The sequence below is a fragment of the Hemiscyllium ocellatum genome, chromosome 25, assembly GCF_020745735.1.
Source record: "Hemiscyllium ocellatum isolate sHemOce1 chromosome 25, sHemOce1.pat.X.cur, whole genome shotgun sequence".
Taxonomy (NCBI): domain Eukaryota; kingdom Metazoa; phylum Chordata; class Chondrichthyes; order Orectolobiformes; family Hemiscylliidae; genus Hemiscyllium; species Hemiscyllium ocellatum.
In genome coordinates, this window is record NC_083425.1 from 38,253,091 (window position 1) to 38,277,510 (window position 24,420).

General features: G+C 38.0%; 1 protein-coding gene across 3 annotated transcripts in view; it reads left to right on the forward strand.

Moving 5' to 3' along the window:
- The window catches only part of tekt3 (tektin 3), a 102,486-nt gene that overhangs the window by 70,631 nt on the left and 7,435 nt on the right, over positions 1-24,420 (forward strand). For 2 of the 3 annotated variants that reach the window (XM_060844581.1, XM_060844580.1), the window contains 6 exons: positions 5,892-6,481; positions 9,363-9,446; positions 9,545-9,615; positions 14,933-15,076; positions 18,101-18,323; positions 19,795-19,949. In XM_060844581.1, coding sequence (XP_060700564.1) covers positions 5,892-6,481; positions 9,363-9,446; positions 9,545-9,615; positions 14,933-15,076; positions 18,101-18,323; positions 19,795-19,949 — 1,267 coding nt within the window. Of the gene's footprint in view, positions 1-1,768; positions 1,854-5,891; positions 6,482-9,362; positions 9,447-9,544; positions 9,616-14,932; positions 15,077-18,100; positions 18,324-19,794; positions 19,950-24,420 lie in introns of those variants that run through there. The other variant, XM_060844582.1, reaches the window with a different exon arrangement.

Below are 24,420 nucleotides of genomic sequence, written 5' to 3' on the forward strand. Positions count from 1 at the left end.
ATTATTTACTTCGTTATGCTACTTAACTCTGTGATCTGCCTGTATTGCTCACAAGATGAAGCTTTTCACTGTGCCTTGGCACACATGGCAATAAATTCAATTCAATTCCATTTAGAGTTTTATATCACACTCCTGGCTTGTGTTTTTTAGCTTGTAGACTGCTTTTGAGGAGTCAGGAGATTGGTTATGTACCTCAGATTTCATTGGCTCGGAGGTGTTCTTGTAGCCACAGAATTTACAAGCTGCTCTCATTCAAGTTCCGGTTGCTGAGATCTCCAGGATGAATATTATGAACAAGGCACACCTTTATCAATCCTTTCTTGCGAACATTACAGCAATCCTGATGGTGCAGCTTTCCCCAAAGTGTTTTTTCACCTGACCAATGAACAGCATCCCAGTTCATTGTTTGGCCATTTCTGGGAAAATACCTAGTGTTTTAGTTCCTCCACGTTATCACATGGCTTTCTAAGTGTTGGACCTTCTTTAGCCAGGTAGTACAGTACTCAAGGAATTCTTCCTCCATTTCTGCCAGACAGAAAACTGTTCTCTTCCTGACAGTGACTTGCCTCCTCTCCTCACATTAATTGTTCTGTATGTTTTCTCTTTGTTCTGCAGTTTTGCCTTCATCCTCCACATCCCCTTCCTGAAGGCTTCATTGTGTCTCCAGCTCACCTTTATATCTGTCAGCCACATGATTTCTTCCTTAATTATCTTCTTGTTTCTGTTGCTGCCAGATCAAGTGTCACTAAGCCACATGGACCAGTATTTGTTATTATCCCTGAGAATTACAACTGATCTCTCAACAATCAATTCAAATTCTTAAAGTACTTTATACTACTCTTTAAAAAACAATTACACATGTTTTAAACCTTTAAAGAAATTATCATGTAAGTACTTTGTGGTGCAACAGGTGGTACAGGATTTTTCAGTCTACCTAAAATTTGATACAGGTACATTTCTGCAAGCAATTTGACTCTGTTCACCCCCAACAAATCCATAAATGCATACAATAATCAGAACCTTACAATACAGTGCCCTACCTGCCAAAACATCACTTTCTATTCATCACCACATTTATCAAACCTTCCTTTATAAATTTCTACATGGTGTGACGACCTTACAAAGACACCATGAGTACAACCACTGATCAGTGGTGGTACATCAATACTTCTGCTTTGCGCACCCCAGCAATTCCAAGGAACTATAAAGAAGGTTTGAAATAATATCTTTAAAAGAGCATGATTATCTTAACTTACATTTTAAACTATTGATTATTTATCCACAATAATTACAATTAGCCTTAACCTATTGTCTGCACATAACAGTGTGCCAACCTCACTATTGCCTGGTAACACTTTTTAAGAGCTGGACTTTAACAAAATGCTTTAAATCGCTCACATTTTGTTACTGCCAATAATCAACCAAAGGGAGGAAACTCTGTAAAGTTGTGTCTTTATTTGCAAGACAACTTTGGCACTTCAATACAAACGTGCTGCAAGGTGGTATCTCATTTCTTCCCTTCCCATTCTCGGGTGTCTGTGTTTACCTGGTAGCAGCACCCTCCATTCTTCAGGTTGAAATTTATCCGCAGGCTTTCCTTCACCACCTCCTCCCCCTCCCAACCCCGCCACTCCAAAGGCTGACTATTGCTAACTCACCGAGGCCATGGCAACAGAGATCCAGGTTTCTCTGTACACAGACCACAGCCTAAACTGTTGTTCAAGACCCACCCCCTACCACTGCTCTCATTTGCTGATCGGTACAAAGTCGGCTGCGTCCGGCACACTCGGTTCTATCTCACTGCGGTCAAGCGGTCAATCCTCCCGGACAGTGAACACGCCCTGAACAATCAGGTATGGTTAGCGGTGCAGGGCACGCTGCAGTTACCTGCTGCAGTACATTGAACAGGTGTGAAGACAGCGACGTACACAGCACCAGAGCGCAATAATTCTGTTATCTGGTCGGTAAAGCAAAACATTTTGTTTTGTACGTATTTTTTTCAAAAAAAATGTTAGAAAAACCTAATTTGAATTCAGCCTGTTTGCATTTTACTGGATCAAGTACAAAAACATAATTGAGACACACAAAAGTGGAAATTGCTGGAGAAACGCCGCAGATCTGTCAGCATTTATGGCAAGTTAAGGTTTCCAGTGCAAACAGAACTGATTACGAAGTCAGGGTTGGACCTGTGAGCACAGACTGCAGTCAGTTCAGGGGGTGAAATGTTAGGCGAGGTGAGGGGAGCAGAGAAATTAAGGTGACCGATGTCACGTCAGTTTTGGAGGACTTCACAGATGCAGTTAGACCTGTTGAGTTTCTCCAACACTGTTTGTCTGAGTTTCAGATCTCCAGTATCTTCCTTTCATTAGCATAATTGAGAATTGGGCTTTCCTAAATGACCAACACATACAGAAACAGAAATAGCTGGAAAAGCCTAGCAGGTCTGGCAGCATCTGTGCAGAGAAAGCAGAGTTAACGTTTCTGGTAGAGTGACCCCTCCTCAGTCCCTTGCTCAGTTCTGAGGAAGGGTCACTGGACCCAAAGGTTAACTCTGATTTCTCTCCACTGATGCTGCCAGACCTGTTGAGCTTTTCCAGTAATTTCTGTTTCCGCATGTGTTGGTCATTCAGGAAAGCCCAATTCTCAATTATTCTCAATTCTCAAAGTTAATGTTTCTGGTTAGAGTGACCCCTCCCAGACCCAAAACATTAAATCTGATTTCGCTCAACAAATGCTGGGAGACCTATTGAGCTTTTCCAGCAATTTCTGTTTTTGTTTCTGATTTACAGCATCCCGCAGTTCTTTTGGTTTTTATAACATAGTGTCTTCATCTTTGAGTTTAATTTTCAAAGTTACATCAAAATAATCAGATTTCAGCAACTGCAAGCACGGTTATTCCATCATACTGTGCTGACAAGTTAAAGTGAATAGGAGTTCAATTTATTATCATTTTGCTTATGCTGCTTTAGGATATCTAGTAATAAGTATGAATGTGTGAAATACTACTGACATTGTTTTATTGCAGCTGAAAAGGTGTTGCTGAAAAAGTGCAGCAGGTCAGGCAACATGAGCTCATGCCCGAAACGTCGATTCTCCTGCTCCTTGGATGCTGCCTGACCTGCTGCGCTTTTCCAGCATCACATTTTCAGCTCTGATCTCCAGCATCTGCAGTCCTCACTTTCTCCTCGATTGTTTTATTGCAGGCATGATTACGTATTAATATGCCCTGGAGTCCAGCTTACGATCAGCATTTGTACTTGAACAAAATTTGAAATTGATTTGTTTGCTGTTTTGTCAGTGTGTTCCTTTATACGTACAAGTTTTGAAACTGCTTAAATGTGCTTACTGAAAAATTGTGAATATAGTAACAGAAACACGTGTGGCATATCTAAAGAGCAAGAAGTGTAGGAATTTGCGTTAAACACCTATCAAAATGTCAGTATTAGGAAAAGCACTATTTCCTTTTGCTTCTGATTGCCATTTCCCTAATAAGATATCAGGTCCCAACAGAAATGTGTTACTTCTAATCCTTGAGATAATATGGAATTGTACATCATTGTTCTGACCAGAAACATAACAAATTAGTGCAAAGAAGCATAGAGAAAAACATGAAGTAAAAGTAAAACTCAAGTACTTCATATAGATTTTCAAATCCTCTTTAAAATTGGCACAGGAAGCCCCCACAGGTTATCAGTGTTCTGTCTTTTTCTAACCAATATTTTGATTCAGATATTTCTGTGTTACAGTAACCCTAACTCTGAGTACAGTAAAGTAGCCATAGTCCTACCAGACCATAGGACTGTTGTCCCATTAGTGGGAGGTGATTTAACCTGAGGGTCACCACGTCTCTGGCAAGAGGAGAGGTTGAGAAGGAGAGTCCTTTATGGTAACCTCAGTCAGTGCAGGAATTGAACCCATGCAGTTGGCATCATTTTGCACTGCAAACCAGCCATCTAACCAACAAAGGTTACCGAATCAGCACAGAAAACAAAAATTGAGCTATTGATGAGGAATGTCATCTGAAAAAACTGAGCACTGAAGAAGTCAGCAAGATATTGGATTAGTAATAGTATATAAAAATGTGACTTACACTTTTATACATTTGTCTAAAAGTACAATTGTTACACACCACCATATTTCATACAGAATTACATCAATTAAAGATTCTTGGCAATCTTATTTTACAGTTTGATGTAAATGTTAGGGTAGGATGATTCAAAGACGCACAATGAGCATCTTTCACAGTGCAGTTCAGGCTACTACTTTAACTCAATAGAGTTGAAATGTTAGTTCCAACCATGGACCTACTTGGCCTCTTGTTGATTGTACAGTAGATCTTTACTCTCACAGGTCTTAATATATAGTTGGCTGGATTTGCACCTGCTGACATCTAATGATTAAAGCCAGTAAGAGTGTCAGCAACATTTGTAGAAGTGACAATGACAATAAATTACTGAAGAGGAACATTTTCAAGTTGAGAATTTGAAAGTGATTTGTTAATTGTCTGGAAATATTATTGCTGTTTCATTTGCTACAGGCAACATCTAAATTATTTGTTAATGAATCATCTGCTGTAAGGAAGGTGACTTTGGGCAAATTTCATTACCAAGCCTGAGCAGGATCATGCAACTAATGCTATTTTTCATGTATTGAAATCGAGCAGAGCACATTTTTGATGTCACTATTTGTTCTCTCAAAAGGTGAGACTCTCGCTGGATTCACAGTTTCTAAATTCAGCTCCCACACATTGGTTATGGTGAGGAGAGAACAAGGATTAGTTCTGGATTGGATTGCTCTAACTAAGAGTTGGCACTGACATGATCGACTGAATAACCTCTATCCTTCTATCCTATGAGCATCTATGGTTCCACGGCTTATATGTTTTGTTTCTAAGACTGTTGCTAGATTATTGAACTGTGTGCTTCAAGTTCAGTTGTAGGCTATTCAGAGTTTCTTACTGTTGGTAAAATCAAAATCATCTCTTCTTTTCTCGCCTGTCAGTTGCTAGATATAACTATGCCTACTTCCATCAAACTCCTTGCAATCATTTCAAGCTAAATGTAGTGTTGCAGAATCAGAACACGTTGTTTTCTCTCTCCATATCTGATATGTTTCCAAGATCATCTTTTTCCAGCTTTGTAACATTACTTGTGTCCATTCCATTTCTCCGAAGAAGCCCAAACATTCCTTGGGCTTTAGAGCTGGACTTCTCCCATTTTTTTTCAGTGGTTTCTTGGCATCCATACTTCACAGACTACATTTTATTCTACATGCTGTTGCTTGCATTCTTAGCCACATAAAGCCTATATTTACTTTCATCCTCCTAAGACTGAATTAATCACATATGGATCAGCTTCAAGTCCTCTGTCCTCAGCTTCAAGCTTCTTTCTGAATTTACAACACTCAGGTTCAGCAATGATATTCAGCTCTCTGTTCATTTTTTGGCTCCAGTCATGCTTTTCTTGTTACCTGACCTCCTTACTTCACTCCTCAGTGCATCATGTTTTTGGCTTTCAGAAATCAACTCTAGGCTTTTTATTCTTCTTTTGGACTGATCCCTTAATGAAATTCTACCTATCATTTTCCCTTTCACACACGACTCTTGTAATTCCCTGACCTATTCCCTAATACGTTGGTACATCTTTCTGTTCCAAAAGGCACCACATAAAGTTACATTGCTGAATCATAAGTTCATTAAAAAAAGGCTTAATTCAATACTTCTAGTAAGGGCATGGCATTTGATGGGGGAATCTGCAGTCTGAGTGATTACCTACAATCTGTGTTTCCTGAAGTGCAGGATTAGTTAGTTTACTGTAATATTTGCACACAATTTAAATCAGTAAAAAAAAATCAAAATTGTGTTTAAGTGTAATGATTTGTGTATTTTATAGGGGAAAACATCATCGCACTTTCAGACTCAACAATGACTGCTACTTATGCCCGTCCTAGAACAGCTAGTGCTAATTTTCTGCCGGCCATATCAACAATGGCATCAAGTTACAAAGGCCACTACCCTTTAAATGTGTTCAGACAAAGCTTAATGATGCCTTGGAGACCTAGCACTTATTACAAAGTAGCATGTGTTGCTCCCACCATAGCTTCTTTTACCAATAATGCCCCTGGACATAAAGAAACCAAAACTGTTCAGATCCCATCGAATAGAACAACATTGTTGACCAGATACAGTCCCCAGGATTGGTATGAATCTAACCAGACCAGCTACAGAGAGTCAGAGTCCTACAGACACAATGCAGAGAAGCTAAGGGCTGACACTGTTCGTCTGATCCAGAACAAGGAAAACATTACAAAGAAAACACAGTTTGAAACCAACAAAAACTTAGGAGAACGTGTCAATGACATCATGTTTTGGAAATCTGAATTATCTCATGAGACTGAGCAAATGATTGGAGAAACTAATTCTCTCATTGAAGTCAAGAAACGATTAGAACGAGCCTTGGCAGAGACAGAGGGCCCTCTTCAGGTAAACAGCATCTTAATACTAATTGATTGCATATTCAAATGATGTAATCATGCAGTTTGCCTTGAATATGCAGGTAAGATCAATATGCTAATAATAAATAATTGCTTCAAATATTGTGAAAAGCGTTTCTCTTTCCCCGGCATAACATTATTCGTCCCTTTTGTTTGCTGAATTTCTTTCTCTTCATCTGCGCTTCATCTCCACTTACCTTCTCACTTGTTCAACATCCCCATCCCTATCTTAAGCATACATAGCACTGTTTCCTAGCTGCTATTAGTTCTGATGACGAGTCACTGGACCTGAATTATTGACTCTGCTCTCTGTCCACAAATTCTGCCAGACCTGCCGAACTTCTCTGTCAGTTTCTGTTTTTGTCTTCCTGCAATTAGCCTGTCCAGCAGATTTAAATTTTTGTATGTTTCAATCAGAATCCCTCTCTTCCTTCTAAAATCTAGTGACTACAGGCCCACTTCATAGGACAGTGCTGCCATCCCTGGGCCCAGTGTAGTGAACCTCTGCTGCACTCCCTCTATGGTAATTTGCCCTTTCTTATGTAGAGAGACCAAACCTGCACACAATGCTCCAAGGTCCCGTATAACTGTCAGAACAAATCCCTACTTCTGAACTGAAATCCTCTTGTAATAAATGCCAGTCTGAATTCCTCATTGCTTGCTGCATCTGTCGTATACTTCCATTGACTGATGCATAAATGCAGCAACCCCCCTTCCCGAATGCTTGGTTTTAAAACAAACCTTTTCTCATTTTAATCAATAATCAAGAACACAGAAAAAAGGAAAGTTGCAGTCTTTACAGAATGCCAAATGATCTGTGTACAGTCCATTTGACAACAAATGAACAAAGAGTAAGATGAGAGACCAAGCTTTTGCTCTGTCATTTAATAAGATCATGGCTGATCTGATTGTACCTTCTGCTCTACATTCTTACATACGCTTGATAACCTTTGTACCCTTGGTCATAAAGAATCTACCTATGTTTGCCCAAAAAAATGTAAATATTATGCATCCACTGCATTTTGAGGAAGGGCATTCCAAAGACTCAACCATCTGAGATGAAAGGTAATTCCTCATCTCAGTCTTAAATATTCAGCCCCTTAGTTTTAAATTACAATCACTGAAGGTGTACATGAAATTACAGGAACAAAAAAAACTTCTAAAAAGTGACAAACAGAAAATAAAATCTTAGTATTTCAGGCATTTAATCAGACCTGAACGGCTACAGACCGCTCTTCTAGAAGGTGAAATGGAGGGCAACAGAAGGAGGAGTCAGCCTCGAGTTGGATGACGGGTGTCACACAATAGTTGCAGACAAGCTACAATGAATATGTGAGGGTGACACAAGACAGACAAGAATGGCAGAAGGTCACCTGGTACAAGCATCTACAAGCAGCGACATGCAGCAACAGCTCATTTGAATTGGGCAATCTGTGTGAAATAAATATAATTCAATAACAAAATCATAGATTCTGTAGATAATAAACATTAATTTTCAGCATCTTGCATTCAGTGTGCTTTACAATTTTGCATGGCCACTATCCAAGTAATTTTCTACCTTGTAAGAAGGAATTGTTAAACCTATAGAATTATCCATTTATGATTAAATAAATGTATTTTGTTTTTTCTAGCTAATGAAATGGTCTGGTGAAGGTTTTGTTTCTTGCTTTCAAAAGACAAAGTGGATTATGTTTAATCGCTAACATGTGGTATATAACTGACATATTGGACAAGTAAACAAACATCTGGGACATAGAGTGTGAAGGCATAGGAACCCAGAGGAATGCACTGACAAACTGTTAAAAGACAAATATCTGAGAATTAGAACCCAAAAACCTGAAAGTCTAGTATTATGATGCTGCTAACACCTTTTAGAATACATTTATAATATCACACTGATAGTGGTCAAAATAGTTAATTTGTACCCACACTCTCCACAACACTCATTCCCCATCCCTACCCCAGTGTTTTGCAGTTTACAGTGTGATAATAATGTGGCTTTAAAAGGTGTAATTTGTCCTGGTTGTTTTAATGAAGAAAGATTGAGACAGAGGTGGCAAGCATTCTGTTCCAAAGCCAATAAGGTAATCGGCTTATGAGGCCTTGAAGTTTTGTAAAAATTGGAACAATAGAAGCAGCCTGAATGGGCGGGATCAAGCTCCCACAGAACCAGATTTTTTTTAAATTTTAGCATTCAGTAGCGTTGCTGGGATCTTGAGGCTGGATGTGGAAGCTCTTATTCCTCTTTCTGTTACAGCTAAAAGCTGGGGTTCTCTTCCTGCTACAAGAATTGCATGTGAGACAATCTATTTTACTGAATTTGCCTTTGCTAAGGATGTGTTTATGGGATGTTACAACAATAGAACAGTAAATTAGTAGTAGGTTATATCATTTTAGAAGAGTTACAGTTAAGCCAATTATTTTATTTTTATTCTTGGTGTATTAATTATAGTGTATGAATAAAGTGATTTTGTTTTTCAAATCTGATAGTTTGAGTAATTCAATGCATTGGGAACACAATAACTTACACTTACCTTTACAATAAGAACAAGTTAGGATCCAGACTATCTTCTTAATATATTTTGAGGAGGTTTAGTCTGGGCCATAACAACAACATTAATCATTTCAAAATAAGGCACTAAATCATAACAGCCTTTATATTGTATGGTATATTTTTTAAAACTTTGATAGAAATGTTCAATGAGTGTATCACTACTAGCAATTAACCACTTATTACTGGTATTATTTGCAAGGAATACTTGGGTTTGAGAATTTAATAACAGTATGGCATAACATAACTTATCTTAAATGCTGTCAGTATGAGTTGTAGTTTGAGGTCTTCACTTGCATGTCATTTATTAATACAACAGATGGCACAGGAATGTCTCTATCAGAGAGAGAAAAGAATCGGTATAGATCTTGTTCATGACGATGTGGAGAAGCAGTTAATAAAGGTTGGTGCAATTGAATCAGAAGGATTTCTGTGTTAAAAATATAATTGCGCTGATATGGCCATTTTGCTTAAGTGAGATCTGCAACTTTCTTCCAACAGGAGGTTGAATGTATAAAGTCCTGTCAAGAAAGAATGAGAAGATATCTGAACAAATCAATAACCCAACTTGTGTAAGGGTAACAATTTGAATTACAAAGTAAACCACACATTTTAAATTCGGGGAGAAAAAGAATTGTAAGTTGCAGCTTCAGAATAGGAAGAGAATTAATTGAATCCTAAAATAAATCTGGGTGCTGAATTGAACACAGTATGTTGTATGGCCTTTTTTAATTCTACAATCTTAGATTGATCATGTTGGTATTGAAAAATGTTCTGAAACATGAAGGATTTTCAAGCATTCACATAGTCTTTAGTGGAATGTAAAGTTTTTGTAACAAATTCATTTGCAGAGAACCAGCATCCACAGTTTAACAGGCAATCACCTTCAACCAATTAACTTGCAATCAAAACTTTACAACTAAAGTATACCTTGCTTTGGCCCAGTCATTACAAACCAATATCATGTAACCAGGGATCTACCAGACTCTGATACAATTCCCATCATGTTATTTTTGAACGGTAATTTTAGCCAGATAATTGTTTCTTGAAATCAATCAGTTCTCATTTTTCTAAACAAAATGAAAAAAAATTTTGCTTTTAGTTTATTGCATGTGAACAGTGAGGTTGATGCTGAAAGAATAAAGAGAGATTAGGTCAGGCAGACAAAATTGGCAAGGATTAGATAACAGAAGAGAAACCAGAGAGAAGGGGAAGCATATCAGATTGTGTAGAAGATGTGAAGGAACTTAGATAGGGAAAGAAAAAAAATGAAAACGTCAGTGAAACATAAATGGATAAAAATAAGGAAATTGTTGCAGAAACTGAGAGAAAAAACAAAGGAGGGTTGGGTACAAAAGTTATTACTCAACCTGCAGAGAGAAAAAGATAAATTCAGAATCCAAGTGAAAAAAGGAGTTTTACTGAATTTGTAAGAGTAAAGAACGAACATAGGGGAAAAAAAAGAGAAACTGCAGAGGAAGTCAGGAATTAATTACTAAAGCTGAAAAGAGATTATGGCAACCAGAAAGATACAAGACAAGAAATAATTGTTGCTATTTGATGAAAGCAATTTTAGTTAATATTTTCCACATGATTGAGAAAAGGAATCTCAATTGGCTGATCTATTTGGTTGGCTTCCAGCCAGCGGGCTAAGACACTTTGGAAATCTGACAACATTATTTCACTGATACAGTGGTCTGATGAGAACAGAGAAAAGAGAGGGAAAGGAACCTTGTTAGAGTATGGCAAGAAGGGGAGAAGAATTTTCTTGAGGGATGAAATGGAAATAAATTCTCCTTTTGAGGGAAGAAATGGAATTCAAGCAGATTGTCTGAGAGATTTGAAGACGGAATGGGTTCTATAGAGAGAAGAGTACTGGTATTATGAGAAGACAGAATCAGCAATACCCTGTTACGGGATGTAGGGAGGGAAATGTTTCCCGGGAAACCTTGTTATACAGAGAAAGAGACATATTCTGGCAATTAAGAGATGAAAATCATAGTTGCTCTCAGATTATGTTATACAATAGTTTGGGAAAAACAAACTTCCTGATCCAGCATTTGGAAAATTTGGTTTACCTGTAAGAGACTCTTAAACAATTTCCATCCATGATTTTCATTTCTGGTTCATAATGTGAAATGCCAAGAAAATCAACCATTTTGTACACGTAACCACAATAAAGTCCCTACACTTCCAGTTGATCTATTTTTATGGATCATTACTTTTTATTGTGGCCATGGGCACAAAAACTACAAAGGAACTAACAATTTAAATGATCTTTAATTGTGAAATATTTTGTTACTTCTGACTTTTGTACGTAGTGGTAACCTTTAAATAGAATAATGTTAGTGTTCATTTAGTGATTATGCCTACACACAATAATTTATTGGATTGAATACTAAAACATAATTGGATGTTGGTAGAGTATTGGAGACCCACATACATTCAAATCTTTACTTTGACTGACCTTTGAATACAAATTTCTAATTTACTGAATTTATTCAGTTCTTAGCTGGTTTTCAGTTCAGCTTTGATATTGTATTAAATGTCTCAAGTTTCACCAGGAACTATTGTCTGGGTCTCATGCAGATATGGAAAACATAAAAGTAACCTTGCTAGATTGATTAAGGTCAGCATCTGCAAAGAATCATTTGAAAGATAATTAGAATTCTACTTCCTAAATTTCTTGTTGTTGAAAATTGATTGAGAATTGTAAATTTGGCATTACAACTTGATATGAAATATATTCATGGTAAACTGTATAATATTACTTGATGTTACCAAAAAGGTATTTCATTACAAATATTACTTTAACATTTGTAATGTGAATTTAAATCATTGAATTCACATAACTTTAGTGCAAGACAGCCAAGTTAATATGACTAATGCTGGAAAATCTCAGCAGGTCTGGCAGCATCTGTAAGGAGAGAAAAGAGCTGATGTTTCGAGTCTAATTGACCCTTTGTCAAAACTTGTCAGCTGTTTTCTCTCCTTACAAATGCTGCCAGACCTGCTGAGATTTTCCAGCATTTTCTCTTTTGGTTTCAGATTCCAGCATCCGCAGTAATTTGCTTTTCTTTTAATATGACTAATTCTGTGCTCATAAGAAATTGCTTTTCAAGGGTTATATGTTTCATTAATCAATTCAATAAGATTGTCAAATCTTATTTCTAAACTGGAACTCTGTTCCTGTTCCTTGTCAAATCTCAAACAGTCTTTCCCATCTGTGTAGTACAGGATGGTGATAGAAAAATCCAAATTCACATCCCCTATCCAACTAAAATTGAATTAATTGAATGTAACGTATATTTAATTCCCCTGATGCTTTAAGTCAGTTTCAGAATTTCCAGTTTGTGAACTCTAGCTGCCTTCTCTTTACCATGGATGTGCAATCTCTTTAGACCAGGATGGTCACAGGACTCTCTACTTCTTCCTGGAAAAAAGGCTTGAATCGTCCCGATCCACTACTACCCTCCACCGCCTGGCCAAGCTCATTCTCACACTGTAAAACTTCTCTTTTAACTCCTGTTACTTTCTTCAGGTCAAAGGAGTGGCCATGGGGACCTGAATGAGCCCTAGTTATGCTTGTCTGTTTGTGGGGTACTTGGAACAATCTATGTTCCAGTCTATTCCGATCCTCACCCACATCCCTTTTTCCGGTATATCGATGATATCGGTACTACTTCCCTCCCTTGTCCAGATTTGGAAAAGTTTATCAATTTCACTTCCAGTTTCTACCCAGTTCTCACCTTCACCTGGTCCATCTTTGACTCCTCCCTTCCCTTTCTCAACATTTTTGTTTCCATTTGTGGGAATAGACTGGCCACCAATATCCAATACACACCAACCGAGTTTCACAGTTACCTTGACTATACATTTTCACACCCTGCTTCCTGTAAGACTCTATTCCATTCTCCCAGTTCCCCTGTCTCCATCAGATCTGTTTGGATAATGCCATCTTTGACAAAAAGGCTTCTAAAATGTGCATCTTCTTCATCAACTGATGACTCCCCCATGCTGCTGTTGACAAAGCCCTCAATTGGGTCTGACCCATCTCCTGCACTTCAGCCCTCACCCCCTCTCTTTGCTCCCATAACAGTGATAGGGTCCCTTCTGTCCTCACTTACCATCTCACTAGCATCCATATCTGAAGGATCATTAGCTGCCACTTCTGCCACTTCCAGCAGGATGCCACCACTAGACATATATTCCCCTCCCCTCCCTTATCAACCTTGCAGAAGGACTATTCGCTCTGGGCCACCCTAGTCCAATCCTCCTTCACTCCCAACACCTCCAACACGGCCCCATGGCCACATTCCCCTGCAACTGCAGAAGGTGCAGCACCCCTCTGTTTATGTTGTCTTTCCTCAGTATCCAACAGGCCCAAACACACTTCCCAGGTGAAGCAGTACTTTACCTGCACTTCACTGAATCTGGTCTACTGCATTCGCTGCTCACAATGTGTTCTCCTTTACATTGGGGAGATAAAGCATAGGTTGGGTGACCGTTTTGCAAAACACATACGTTCTGCTCTGACTTCCATTGCCTGCCATTTCAACACACCACCATGTTCCCTGGCCAACATCTCTGTCTCAGGCTGGCTGCAGTGCTCCAGCATATCTCAGTGCAAGCTGGAAGAACAACATCTCATTTTCAGAACTCGACAAACTTCTGGATTCAATATTGAGTTCAACAATTTTAGGGCTTGAGGCACCTCCTCCCATCTCCTTACCCCAACCCCCACACCCAAGGCCTTATTATCACATGGTCTGCTGTTACACACAACCCATTGTTAGCCTCTAATAATCCCCATCAGTAGCTATTCATTCTCCTACGCAGACCGTTATCCACTCCATTGTCTGTCCAATTGTTCTTCTCTCTGTGTAGCCTCTATCTCCGTTTATTATTTACTCCTTAACCCTGTCCCCACCCTATCTTTTGCATAAAAAACAACTTTTCCTAGCTCCCATAAGTTCGCAAGAGGGTCACTGGACCCGAAACATTAACTCTCATTTCTCTCCACGGATGCTGCCAGGTCTGCTGAGTTTTTCCAGCAATTTCTATTTTTGTTTCTGATTTCCAGCATATACTGTAATTACCTATCTTCCAGGGACTATGTTTTAAGAGCATTTGGTAAGATGTAAGAATAAGGAATGAAGGTGAGAGGAGAGATTTCTGTTCAATGAATGATCAATCCTCATGTTCCCCTTAATGGGGGAGTGAAACATGGGAAGAAAATATCTTAAACCATGTTACAGACAACAAAACTATTGTTAGTAAACTTAGACATCTTTTAAACTTTTAGCAATAAAGTCACTAACCATTGTTACATTTCCATCACGAGTAACTTATTGTCCATTAATTGACTCCAAGTTTATGAATCAAAAATAAAACTACTGCCAGATTCGCTGATGAAAGAAGAACTGTCAGAAATCACAGTCTGTAGTATCATCCCAATTAATTATAGAAAATAAGCTATTTGAGTTATATTAATTTGTTCAAAATTCTTATGAATGTTGTGTGTATGTGCGGGCTAAATGTCAGAACTGAAATTCATGCAACCTATAACTGTTATATACAATAACAAGTGATAAAATGCTGCATCCTTAATTATAATAATTTTAATAGGTTTGATCCTTAGATGTGTTAACTGAGTCTATACTGATATTATGGGTTGAAAACATTCTGAGGAATGTTTATGGACTTGAAACATTAACTCCATTAATGTTTTACTCTACACAGATGTTGGTTAACTTGTTATGCATTCCCTACATGGTCTGTTTGTCCTTTTAGATTTCCAGCATCCACAGTATTTTGCCTTTGTAATATGGTTCCCAATTAGTTTTCTATGTTTGCATTACTGAACCACAAGGTTATTTATTTCTACAGATCAAATAGAGAAACCCAGCATGAGCTGGAACAGGATATCAGTGATAAGAACACAGCTTACCGAATTGATGGGAAGTGTTACCAGCTGCGAAATACATCTGATGGTATCGGCTACTACAGAGGAATCGATCGTGTGGATGCTACGTAAGCTAATGAAACAGTAACTATTTACCAGGCCATTACTTTTTAAAATAAGGGGGTATATGAATTTGAAAATATTCATGTTGTTACATTTTGTGTAAATTACCATGACAGTATCATGTTTGTTATTATAAAATGAGAAAGCACATTTTGGATTTGAACAATTGGTTGCTCACATGTTGACTGTGTGAAAGGTACTCAGTTGCGATCCTATTTATTTTCTAATGTCTTAGGAATTAAATTCTAGTTTGGAAAGCCTTATAAGGAATAGCTTGATGAAAATATCTGAAAGAATAAAGATAAAGTATGATTGTAACTTCCACCTTCCTTTCAATTTCTTCATCCACTTTATACTGCGGAGACCATATCCTTTATATTCAATCAAATTGGATCTCATGGAACTTGGAAACACATCATTTCTTGATATTACATTTTTATTATTTGTTGATTGTATGTTGATTGTACTGGCTAGGCCAGCATTTATTTCCCATCCCCAATTGACCTGGAGAAGGTGGTGGTGAGCTACCTTCTTGAGTAGCTACAGTCCTGGGTGTGCAGAATCTCTCATGTGTAGTTGGTTAGTTTTACAATTCTGATCCGGTGACATTGAAGGAATGGTAAGATAGTTCCAGTTCAGGATGATTTGTGTCTTGGAGGGTAACTTGCAGGTGGTACTCTTATGCATTTGCTGTCCTTGTCTTTCTAGGTAATAGAATTTCCAGGTTTGGAAGGTGAAGTTGATAGAGCCTTGGTAAATTTCTTCAGAGCAACTTGCAGATAGTACACACACTGTTACTGCGAAGTGTTGGTGGTGGAGTGATTGAATGTTAATGGATGTGATGTCAAACAAGCAAGCTGCCTTGTCGGGGATGGTATCAAACTTCATGAGTGTTAGTGGAATTGCACTCGTCCAGAGCTAGTCCATCATAATCATGAATTGTGCCTCATCGATGGTGGACATGCTTTGGAGAGTCAGGGGAGGGGAGTCTCAAAATTGGTAAGGTCTCAGAGATGCAAGAGATTGGGGATATGGGAGGGAACCCAGAGATTAATTGAGATATACCTAAGGTACAGAATTCCTACCCTCTTACCCACTCTAGTAGCCAATGGATTTATACGGTGAGTCCAGTTGAGTTTCTGGTCAGTGATGACCCTAGGATGTTGATAGTTGGGGTCTCAATGATGGTAACGCCATTGAATGTTAAGGGCTAGTGATTTGATTGTCCCTTTTGGAGATGATCATTGCTTGGCATTTGTGTGGATTGAGTGTTACTTGCCACATTTCAGCTGAAGCCTGGATATTTTCTAGGTTTTGTTGCATTCAAACATGGACTGCTTCTGTATCTGAGGAGTTACAAATGGAACATTGTACGGTAATCAGTGAATCACCCCCATTTCGGACCTTATGATGGAGGGAAGTCAGTGATGAAGCAGCTGAAGATGGTTGGGTCAAGGATAGCACTCTGAGGAACTCCTGCATCTCGGATGAGTAACCTCCAACAACCACAAACCATCTTCCTTTGTGCCAGCTATGACTCCAACCAGCAGACAGTTTTTCCTCTGATTCCCATTCACTCCAGTTTCGTTGGGGCTCCTTGATGTCAGGTGCAGCTATTTTCACATCACCTCTGGAACTCAGCTGTTTTGTCCATATTTGAGCCAAGGCTGTAATAAGGTCAGGAGTTGTGTGGCCCTGTCAGAACCCAAGCTGGGCATCAGTGAGAAAGTTAATAGCTATTAATTGAATATTTAAGGGCCTTAACTACTGGTGAGCCTAGAAAATCTACTTTAGAGCTTCTCGTTGAATATATAATCATTGAGATGATAATAAGAGGTAAGTGTATCTCCATGCTGACTTCCTAACTATCGCCAGGAAGGGGAAAATTATACCCCTGACCTTACTTATGACTTACTTCAAAAAGCATCTTCAGCAACAAAATATAACTGCAGTATTTCTTGGGAGCTGGGGAGGGTGAAGCCAAAATTGTGGGAAAATTGGCTTAATTCAGATATGGGGATGGGGTCCCATAATCTTAATGACTGAACTTTGTTTGCATCTTTTAATGCCATTTTTTCACTTCACAACCAGCTGGTGCATGAAGTTTCAAAATTGGGATAGTAACAGAGATGCTGGAGATTAGGGAGATGGGAAGGAAGCCAGAAATTGGGCGTTCTACAGGAGAGGATATCTCCTGTTTTTCCTGGTCCACAAGGTGTACCTAAGAATTCAGTCATTTGGTTCAGTTGTCAGAAATCCAAACGTTCAAACATCATTTCACTTTCTATTAAACTTAGGGTATAGGTACAATGATATCATCAGCTTATGATTTTGGTATGTTATGAGGCGTCCACCAATCACTTGCAAGTGCTCCTTCATTTCCTGAAATCTGAACTTTAAGTTTGAAAGGGACAAATCTGATCAAACTGTTTGATCCTGATATGTTAACATATCAATAATCAGTGTGCTTAAAGTCAAGGGCTATCTTGTAAAATAATGTGTAAATCACTTCTAATGAAATACATTCATTTTATGAATGATAAACAGAAAGTAATTGCAATGCTGAATTGTCTAAACATTTCTCAGACTTTCAAAGTTACTTTGGAATTACTAAACAAATTGAGATATTTCAGCCTGGTATTAGGAGGCTGTTTGTGCTGTATATATTGACATTGAGGGAATGGTGTAAACATACCCTTAGTCAATCATAATAACCCAGGCTCTATAATACTGTAATTGTGTCAACTATTTTTATTCAATGAATAGTTTCTTGTCAAACTTTGACAAAAGAACACTACTTGTTTGACATTTGTCAATCTTATTCAAAGAAGTTTTGGAAAAAGTGCAGAGCAGAGAAATGGATCCTGTCTGGAGCTGTGACCCACTTTGGATAAAGAGGAGGAATTCTGTATATTTGTCTGATTTCTTTACTTTTCTCTTTTCTAGCACCGTTGCTCTCCTAATGTGTGAAAAGGCAATCGAAGATAGAGATGATTTGAAGTCTTTTTAATTTTTTTTTAAACACACAGAATTTCTGTTCCGGAGTCTTGGGCCAAGTTTACAGATAATAACATTTTACGATCACAGAGTGAACGAGCTGCATCTGTTAAACTCCGCGATGACATTGAAAGTCTCCTGAATTTAACTTCTAATGAGATGTGGAGCCAGTTTAACAATCTAAATGTGTCATTTACAAACCGCATCTCCGAGACAGCTGAAGCCAAAAATAAGTTGCAGACACATCTTGCTAAGGTAAGTGTAGGAGTCAAATAACCTGTCTGACAGAACTCATTTGAATTGTGAATTAGAATTGGCTTTATTGTCACTTGTACTCACATGAGTACAGTGAAAAATGTGCAGAACTTCACTTATAGCACCATCTTAGGTATGAGAGTACTTAGGTACAGATTCTTGAGTTTATGGTCCAGCTTTAGATTCAATGTGAGATCTGCAAAAGAATTTTGCATCATATTCCAAAGGTACATTAATATTTACATGGTTTTATTAAACATCTATAAATATGTACATATAATTGCTTTACAAAAATAATACATTACTAGGAAGTTGCTAGTAACAGTCACTTAAGTATGACTTAGATGAGTGGTTCTCAAATTGCTTTTGTTGAAGGAAAATGTTTTAATGGATTAGACATCCTTATCTAAGTTATAATACTATGCCGCAGTGGTAATATGATTAGTGAGAGTCAACATGGTTTTGTGTGTGAGAAGTCGTGTCTCACTAACTTGATTGAGTTATTTGAAGAAGTGACAAAGAAGATTGATGAAAGCAAAGCAATAGACATTGTCTGCATGGACTCCAGAATATGGTGGAGGTGGGTACAATTACAACATTTAAAAGGATACTGGATGGATACATGAATAGGAAGAATACAGAGGGATATGGGCCAAATGCTGGTAAATGGGACCAGGTCAGTTTAGATTATCTCGTCAACATGGACAAGTTGGATCGAAGGGTCTGTTTCCGTGCTGTATAACTCTGAGTCCATTGACATTCCCGGCTAACACATAAATAGTGTTTCTAATTAATAATATATATCAGCAGTAAGACTAGCCATATTACGTGTTTGTTAATGATGTCTGCTCAGTGCAAACTTATTCCCCAACCACCACATGTGCAAGTATTAGCCCAAAAAGGAGGAAAGACATCACCAAAATAAGGGCTGCCACATTACTGACAAACACACAGTTATAAAGAGAAAATTACATGAGGACCTGCTGTTAGCACCTCACTGACTTATAGATTGCATATCTAAATTTTTTAAAAATACCCTTGTAGAAAGGGGTATCGCTGGCTGGCCAGCATTTTTGTGCCTTGTCCCTAGTTGCCCTTGAGAAGGTGGTGGCGAGCTGCCTTTTGAACTGCTGCAGTCCATTTGCTGTACGGTTGATCCTCAATGCCATGAGGGAGGGAACTCCAGCACAACTGAGTACAAACAAACATAGAGCTGAATAATGCAATCTTGAGGTTAGCCAAAGATTACTTTTCTAAAGAACAAAAGGTTTGTCAACCAGTTTTACCTATGAATGATCAACATGTTGTGACACATTGCTCATTCAGCTGTTGATAAGACTAGCAACCTGAATACTGTGGTTCCCAACAAGTATTTCCACCAAACACAATAAAAGCAGGTGGACTCTGTTTCCAACAAACATTAGAGAATTATATCCATCGTTTTCCTCCTCTGTTTTTTCTGCTTCTGCAGACCCTTCAAGTCATCTTCCAAACTGAAATGACAATTGAAAGCATCAAGAAGGCCATCAAAGATAAGGAAGCACCTTTAAAGGTGGCTCAAACCCGTTTGGATGAACGTACACGGAGGCCAAATGTCGAACTGTGCCGTGATCCAGCCCAAATACAGTAAGTTAATAAATAAAAATTCACTCATACAATCTCACTGGGCAGCAAATGCAAGACATTAATGAATGCCTTTGACTTCCTCATACACTCACCATTTTATTTGTATTTTGTACATAAACACCAAAACAAAACACACAAAATTACAACCATACAAAAATATCAAACAGGGAAAACAAACTGAATATTATAACCTGTCCCTTACAGGTACAATTATTACAATATGTTAAATCCTGCAAATACCAGATACAGGGATGGAGGGCTTGAGTTGGGATCTTTTCACTGAAATGTAGGAGATTGAGAGGTGACCTTATACAGGTTTATAACATCATGAGAGGTATAGGTAAGGTGAATGACAGCTGGGATGGGGAACTTCAAGACTAGGGGGCATATTTTAATGTGAGAGGAAAACAAAATTTAAAAAGACATGTAGGACATTTGTTTTACACAGAGAGTGGTCTGTGTGCAGAATGAATTTCCAGAGGAAGTGGTGAATGCAGGTACAGTTACAATGTTTAAAAGACATTTGGGTAAGTAAATGACTATGAAGTGTTTGGAGGGATATGTGCCAGGAGCAAGCAGGTGGGACTAGTTTAGTTTGAGATTATGATCGGCATGGATTAGTTGAACAAAAGGATCTGTTTCTGTGCTGTATAATACTATGTGATCTCTTGGGAGAGTCAACCTCAAAAAGCCAATAAGAATCATAGAATGATATAGCACAGAAAAAAGCCGTTTGGTTGATCATACCAGTCCAGTTCTCTGAGGGAGGTTTCCAATTCACGCCACGCCCTTGATCTTTCCTTGTCCTCTCTTTGCCTTCTAAGTATCTATCCAATTCTCTTTTGGATATTACGATCCAATCTCTTTCTACTCCCTTTCGGATAGTGCATTCTAGGTCACAAGAATTTTCTGGAAGAACTTCTTTCTTGTGCCAGCTCTTTGCCAATCATTATAATCCTGTGTCCTGTGGTTACTGACTCATCTGCCTAGATTTCTCCAAGTATTCATGACTTTGAATACCTCTGTTAAATCTCCTCTTAGCATTCTCAAGTATAAGGAGAATATTTCCATCTTTCCTAATTCCTCTTCATAACTGAAGTTACCCTCTCACTCCTGTTGCTAATCTAGTAAACCTCTTCTATACCTGAATACTTTGCTATCCTTCCTAAAGTGTGGTGCCCAGGACTAATTCCAAAAGAAGCATTATCAGTGTTTTACACAACTGAACACTAGGAAATGGAAAATTCCTCTTCAACTCCAATAAGTGATCAAACTAAGCGAATATATCATGTTAATCCAGTTTTACATTCGAGCATATCCACCTCTTTTGCAAGATGCTCTCTATTCCAGTCAGCTCAAGAAGCAACACTTTTTGAAGGAAACAATAATTTAACATTCATTGGAGAAGCTAAAAACCTATTTTGATTGTTCATAATTGACTGCAAATAGTTCAGAACATCTAACATCAGAATCACAGCTCCTCTCCAGAAGAATTAGAGATGGACAATAAATGTTTCTTTTGCCAACATCATTCATATTCCATGAACAAATAACAACAAAAAAAACTGTTCTCCTTTCATAATTTATAATCCTGACTCCCAGTTCTTCCCATCCCATTTAGTTGAAGTAATTGCTTGACATAAGCACAACCTCATCATTGTCTTAAACTCAATCAAACTATCCCTAATTCGAAGTTCCTCCAAAATGTGAAGTATAGAGATGCCAGGCTACCCCTCTGCACAGGTTGATGATATTCTCAAAAAAATTCAGACTAGTCAGAAAGGACATTCTTTTCCTGAAGTTGTGTTTGGTTCCCTGATATGACCTCTTCTGTCAAACAGGATACCTATTGATTTTATCTGTAATCTTTTATTCTGATGACTCAAACTAAAACTGGCTAACAGTGAATCAGGGACTTAAAGTCTATATTGCATAACTTTTCATTTCTATCCATTATTTTGCATCCCTCATACTATTAGGCTCCAATCAGTATTTGCACAATTTTTCTCCCTGAATGAAGAGAAAGTAAATAAAAGGATGCTAAATGCATACCTTTTTCCTTGATATCTATTTTATCTATAACATAGATTTTTGTTCCTATTTTTCGTGAATCAGTGCATAAATCTTTCCTTTATCTATTTTATCCATAATATAGATTTTTATACCTACTTCTCATGAATCAGTACAGGCAAATTTTCCCTATATTTCACTAAAGTAAACATGAATGAGAAACAGAAGGACAGTTGGAGCACAGTATGTCGGGTTGCGGCTTCAGAAGACAAGATGCAGCAAAGTCTGACACTGCAATCTTTTGGCCAGTTCTCAAACAAATCCACTAGGTGGGGTGACCTGCTGCAAAGCAAAGGATGCCAAACATCTGAGCAGGCGAGGGGTATGCTGTGGTTTGCCACAACCGTGCATTGGCTTGGTAACCCATTATAACTGGACACACTCAGGGCTATGCAAACAATTCTGTGTCTACTGGCACCATTACAGATAATATGTTCAACTTCAAAGGAAAGTCATAAAAAATGTAAAGGATGGAAACTGAGAATTCAGGCATCATAATGTACTTGGAATAGATATTCAACCAAACCATCAAAGTATTGATTTTGTTAATTAATTGACCCTTCTTTTAATAGGTGCATTGTAACAAGAATTATAACTTAATAATCCCTTTAACAGGCAGATCAAATTATATATATTTTTTCATCTTAGTGAGTCCTCCAGATTATGAGGAAGATGTTTCTGCAGTACCTGAGAATTTCTTCTTATAGCCTTCACTGGTGAGGGGGTAGATGTGTAATTTAGTGGATCTGGAGACAGGGAAGAACCTGTCTATGTTAATAGAAGGAAACTATACTAATAACAGTATGTCAAATACGCTGCAATATTTTTGTATCACAAGAAGTTTGATCAATCTATAGTTGAGTAGGCATCAGAAACTATGCTTATGCTATATTCAGACTTTAGTCTGCTACTCTGCTATACTTTCACAAGTGCTGTCACAGTCATACATTATTACCTTGATAAAGTTGTTGTCCCTCGTGTGAGTCCAAGACAATAAGTATTAGCAAACTTCTCAATCACAGGGACCATTGCAATTAAGTTTCATTCGGTTGCCACTCAATGCCCATACACTCAATCATTGCATGAGGAGTCATTGTATTCCTATTGGAAACAGCCCTCTTTCTTCATGGAGCACAGGCAGATATTGTGTGCATACTGGCATCCTGATATGAATCACTTAACGCAGCATAGATTGAAAGGTGGACCGAGAATCTTCCTGCATTGCAATGTTCAGTCACACATTGGACAGTGTATTTTCACCAAGCCAAGGGGAGAACTCAAGAATTTTACTTTACTGGTAAAAGAGCACATGCTTATCAGCAGTGTTAAATAATTTTAAGCATACAAAATCCTTTACCCATGTTCTTTTAAAATCAGTGTTCGGTACTTTAGGATTCAAGATATTTATTGTGGGGCACTGAGCATACTGCACACAGTCGCAATACTGTTCAGAAGCGACCAGTTGGATTAGAATTTCCAGTTGTTGCTAATCTGTTATGGATCCAAAAGTGAATGCATAATTCTATAGCTACAAGTTTGCGTCTTTATAACTTCAAAATAATTCTGAGTTCCCACTCAGTCTGTCAGCTTCCACCCATTGTTTTAAATTCATTACGTGACCTGCCCAGAATCTCCACTGTGTCATCTTGAGTCATCAAATTGTCATGGAATGCACCATGAACTGTTTGTTGTAAAAAGGTGAAATCATTATGAAAGTGATATAACAACAGTGTGGCTAACATAGAGACTGTTGCTATGATCGTGGCAACTGTGCAACTTTTCAAAGGACCTCATGCATACTGCCTTCACAGTAACATGAACCTGTTTGAACTTCAAAGAAACCTTCCTACTGGAGATGTGAATAATATAGTTACAGCCATTGGAGATTCACATATTGATAGGATACCAAAGGTAGAGTCCTGTTTTTAAATCTATTTCCATGAAGCAATATAGCACAGGTTATATTATAGATCTTCCATATTCTGACTAAAGAGAGGAAGAAAGATATTTCTAGAGAGGTTTTGTTTTATTAACCCAGTAGAATGTTGGCCAGTTGGAGTTTTAACTCCTGAAAATCATTTTTACGACATGATAAGCAACTAAACATTAATCAGGTCCAGGTTATGATGAGAGAATACAGAATATATTTTGTGCCTGTATTTTCAATTTTAACAAACAACATTGTGATTTTCTTCAGAATATTTTTAAAAATGAATGCAATGCCTGAAATAAAGAGCTTATGTCATGAGTATGAAAGGTCAGTAATTCATGAGAAATAGGCTCTCAAATTACAATTGGCACGAACTGTTACTTGTAATAATATCAAGGCTCCTCTTACTTAAAAACTGTACTAACAAAAAATAGGTGATAATTAGTTTTATTTAATTTGATTTAGAGTTGC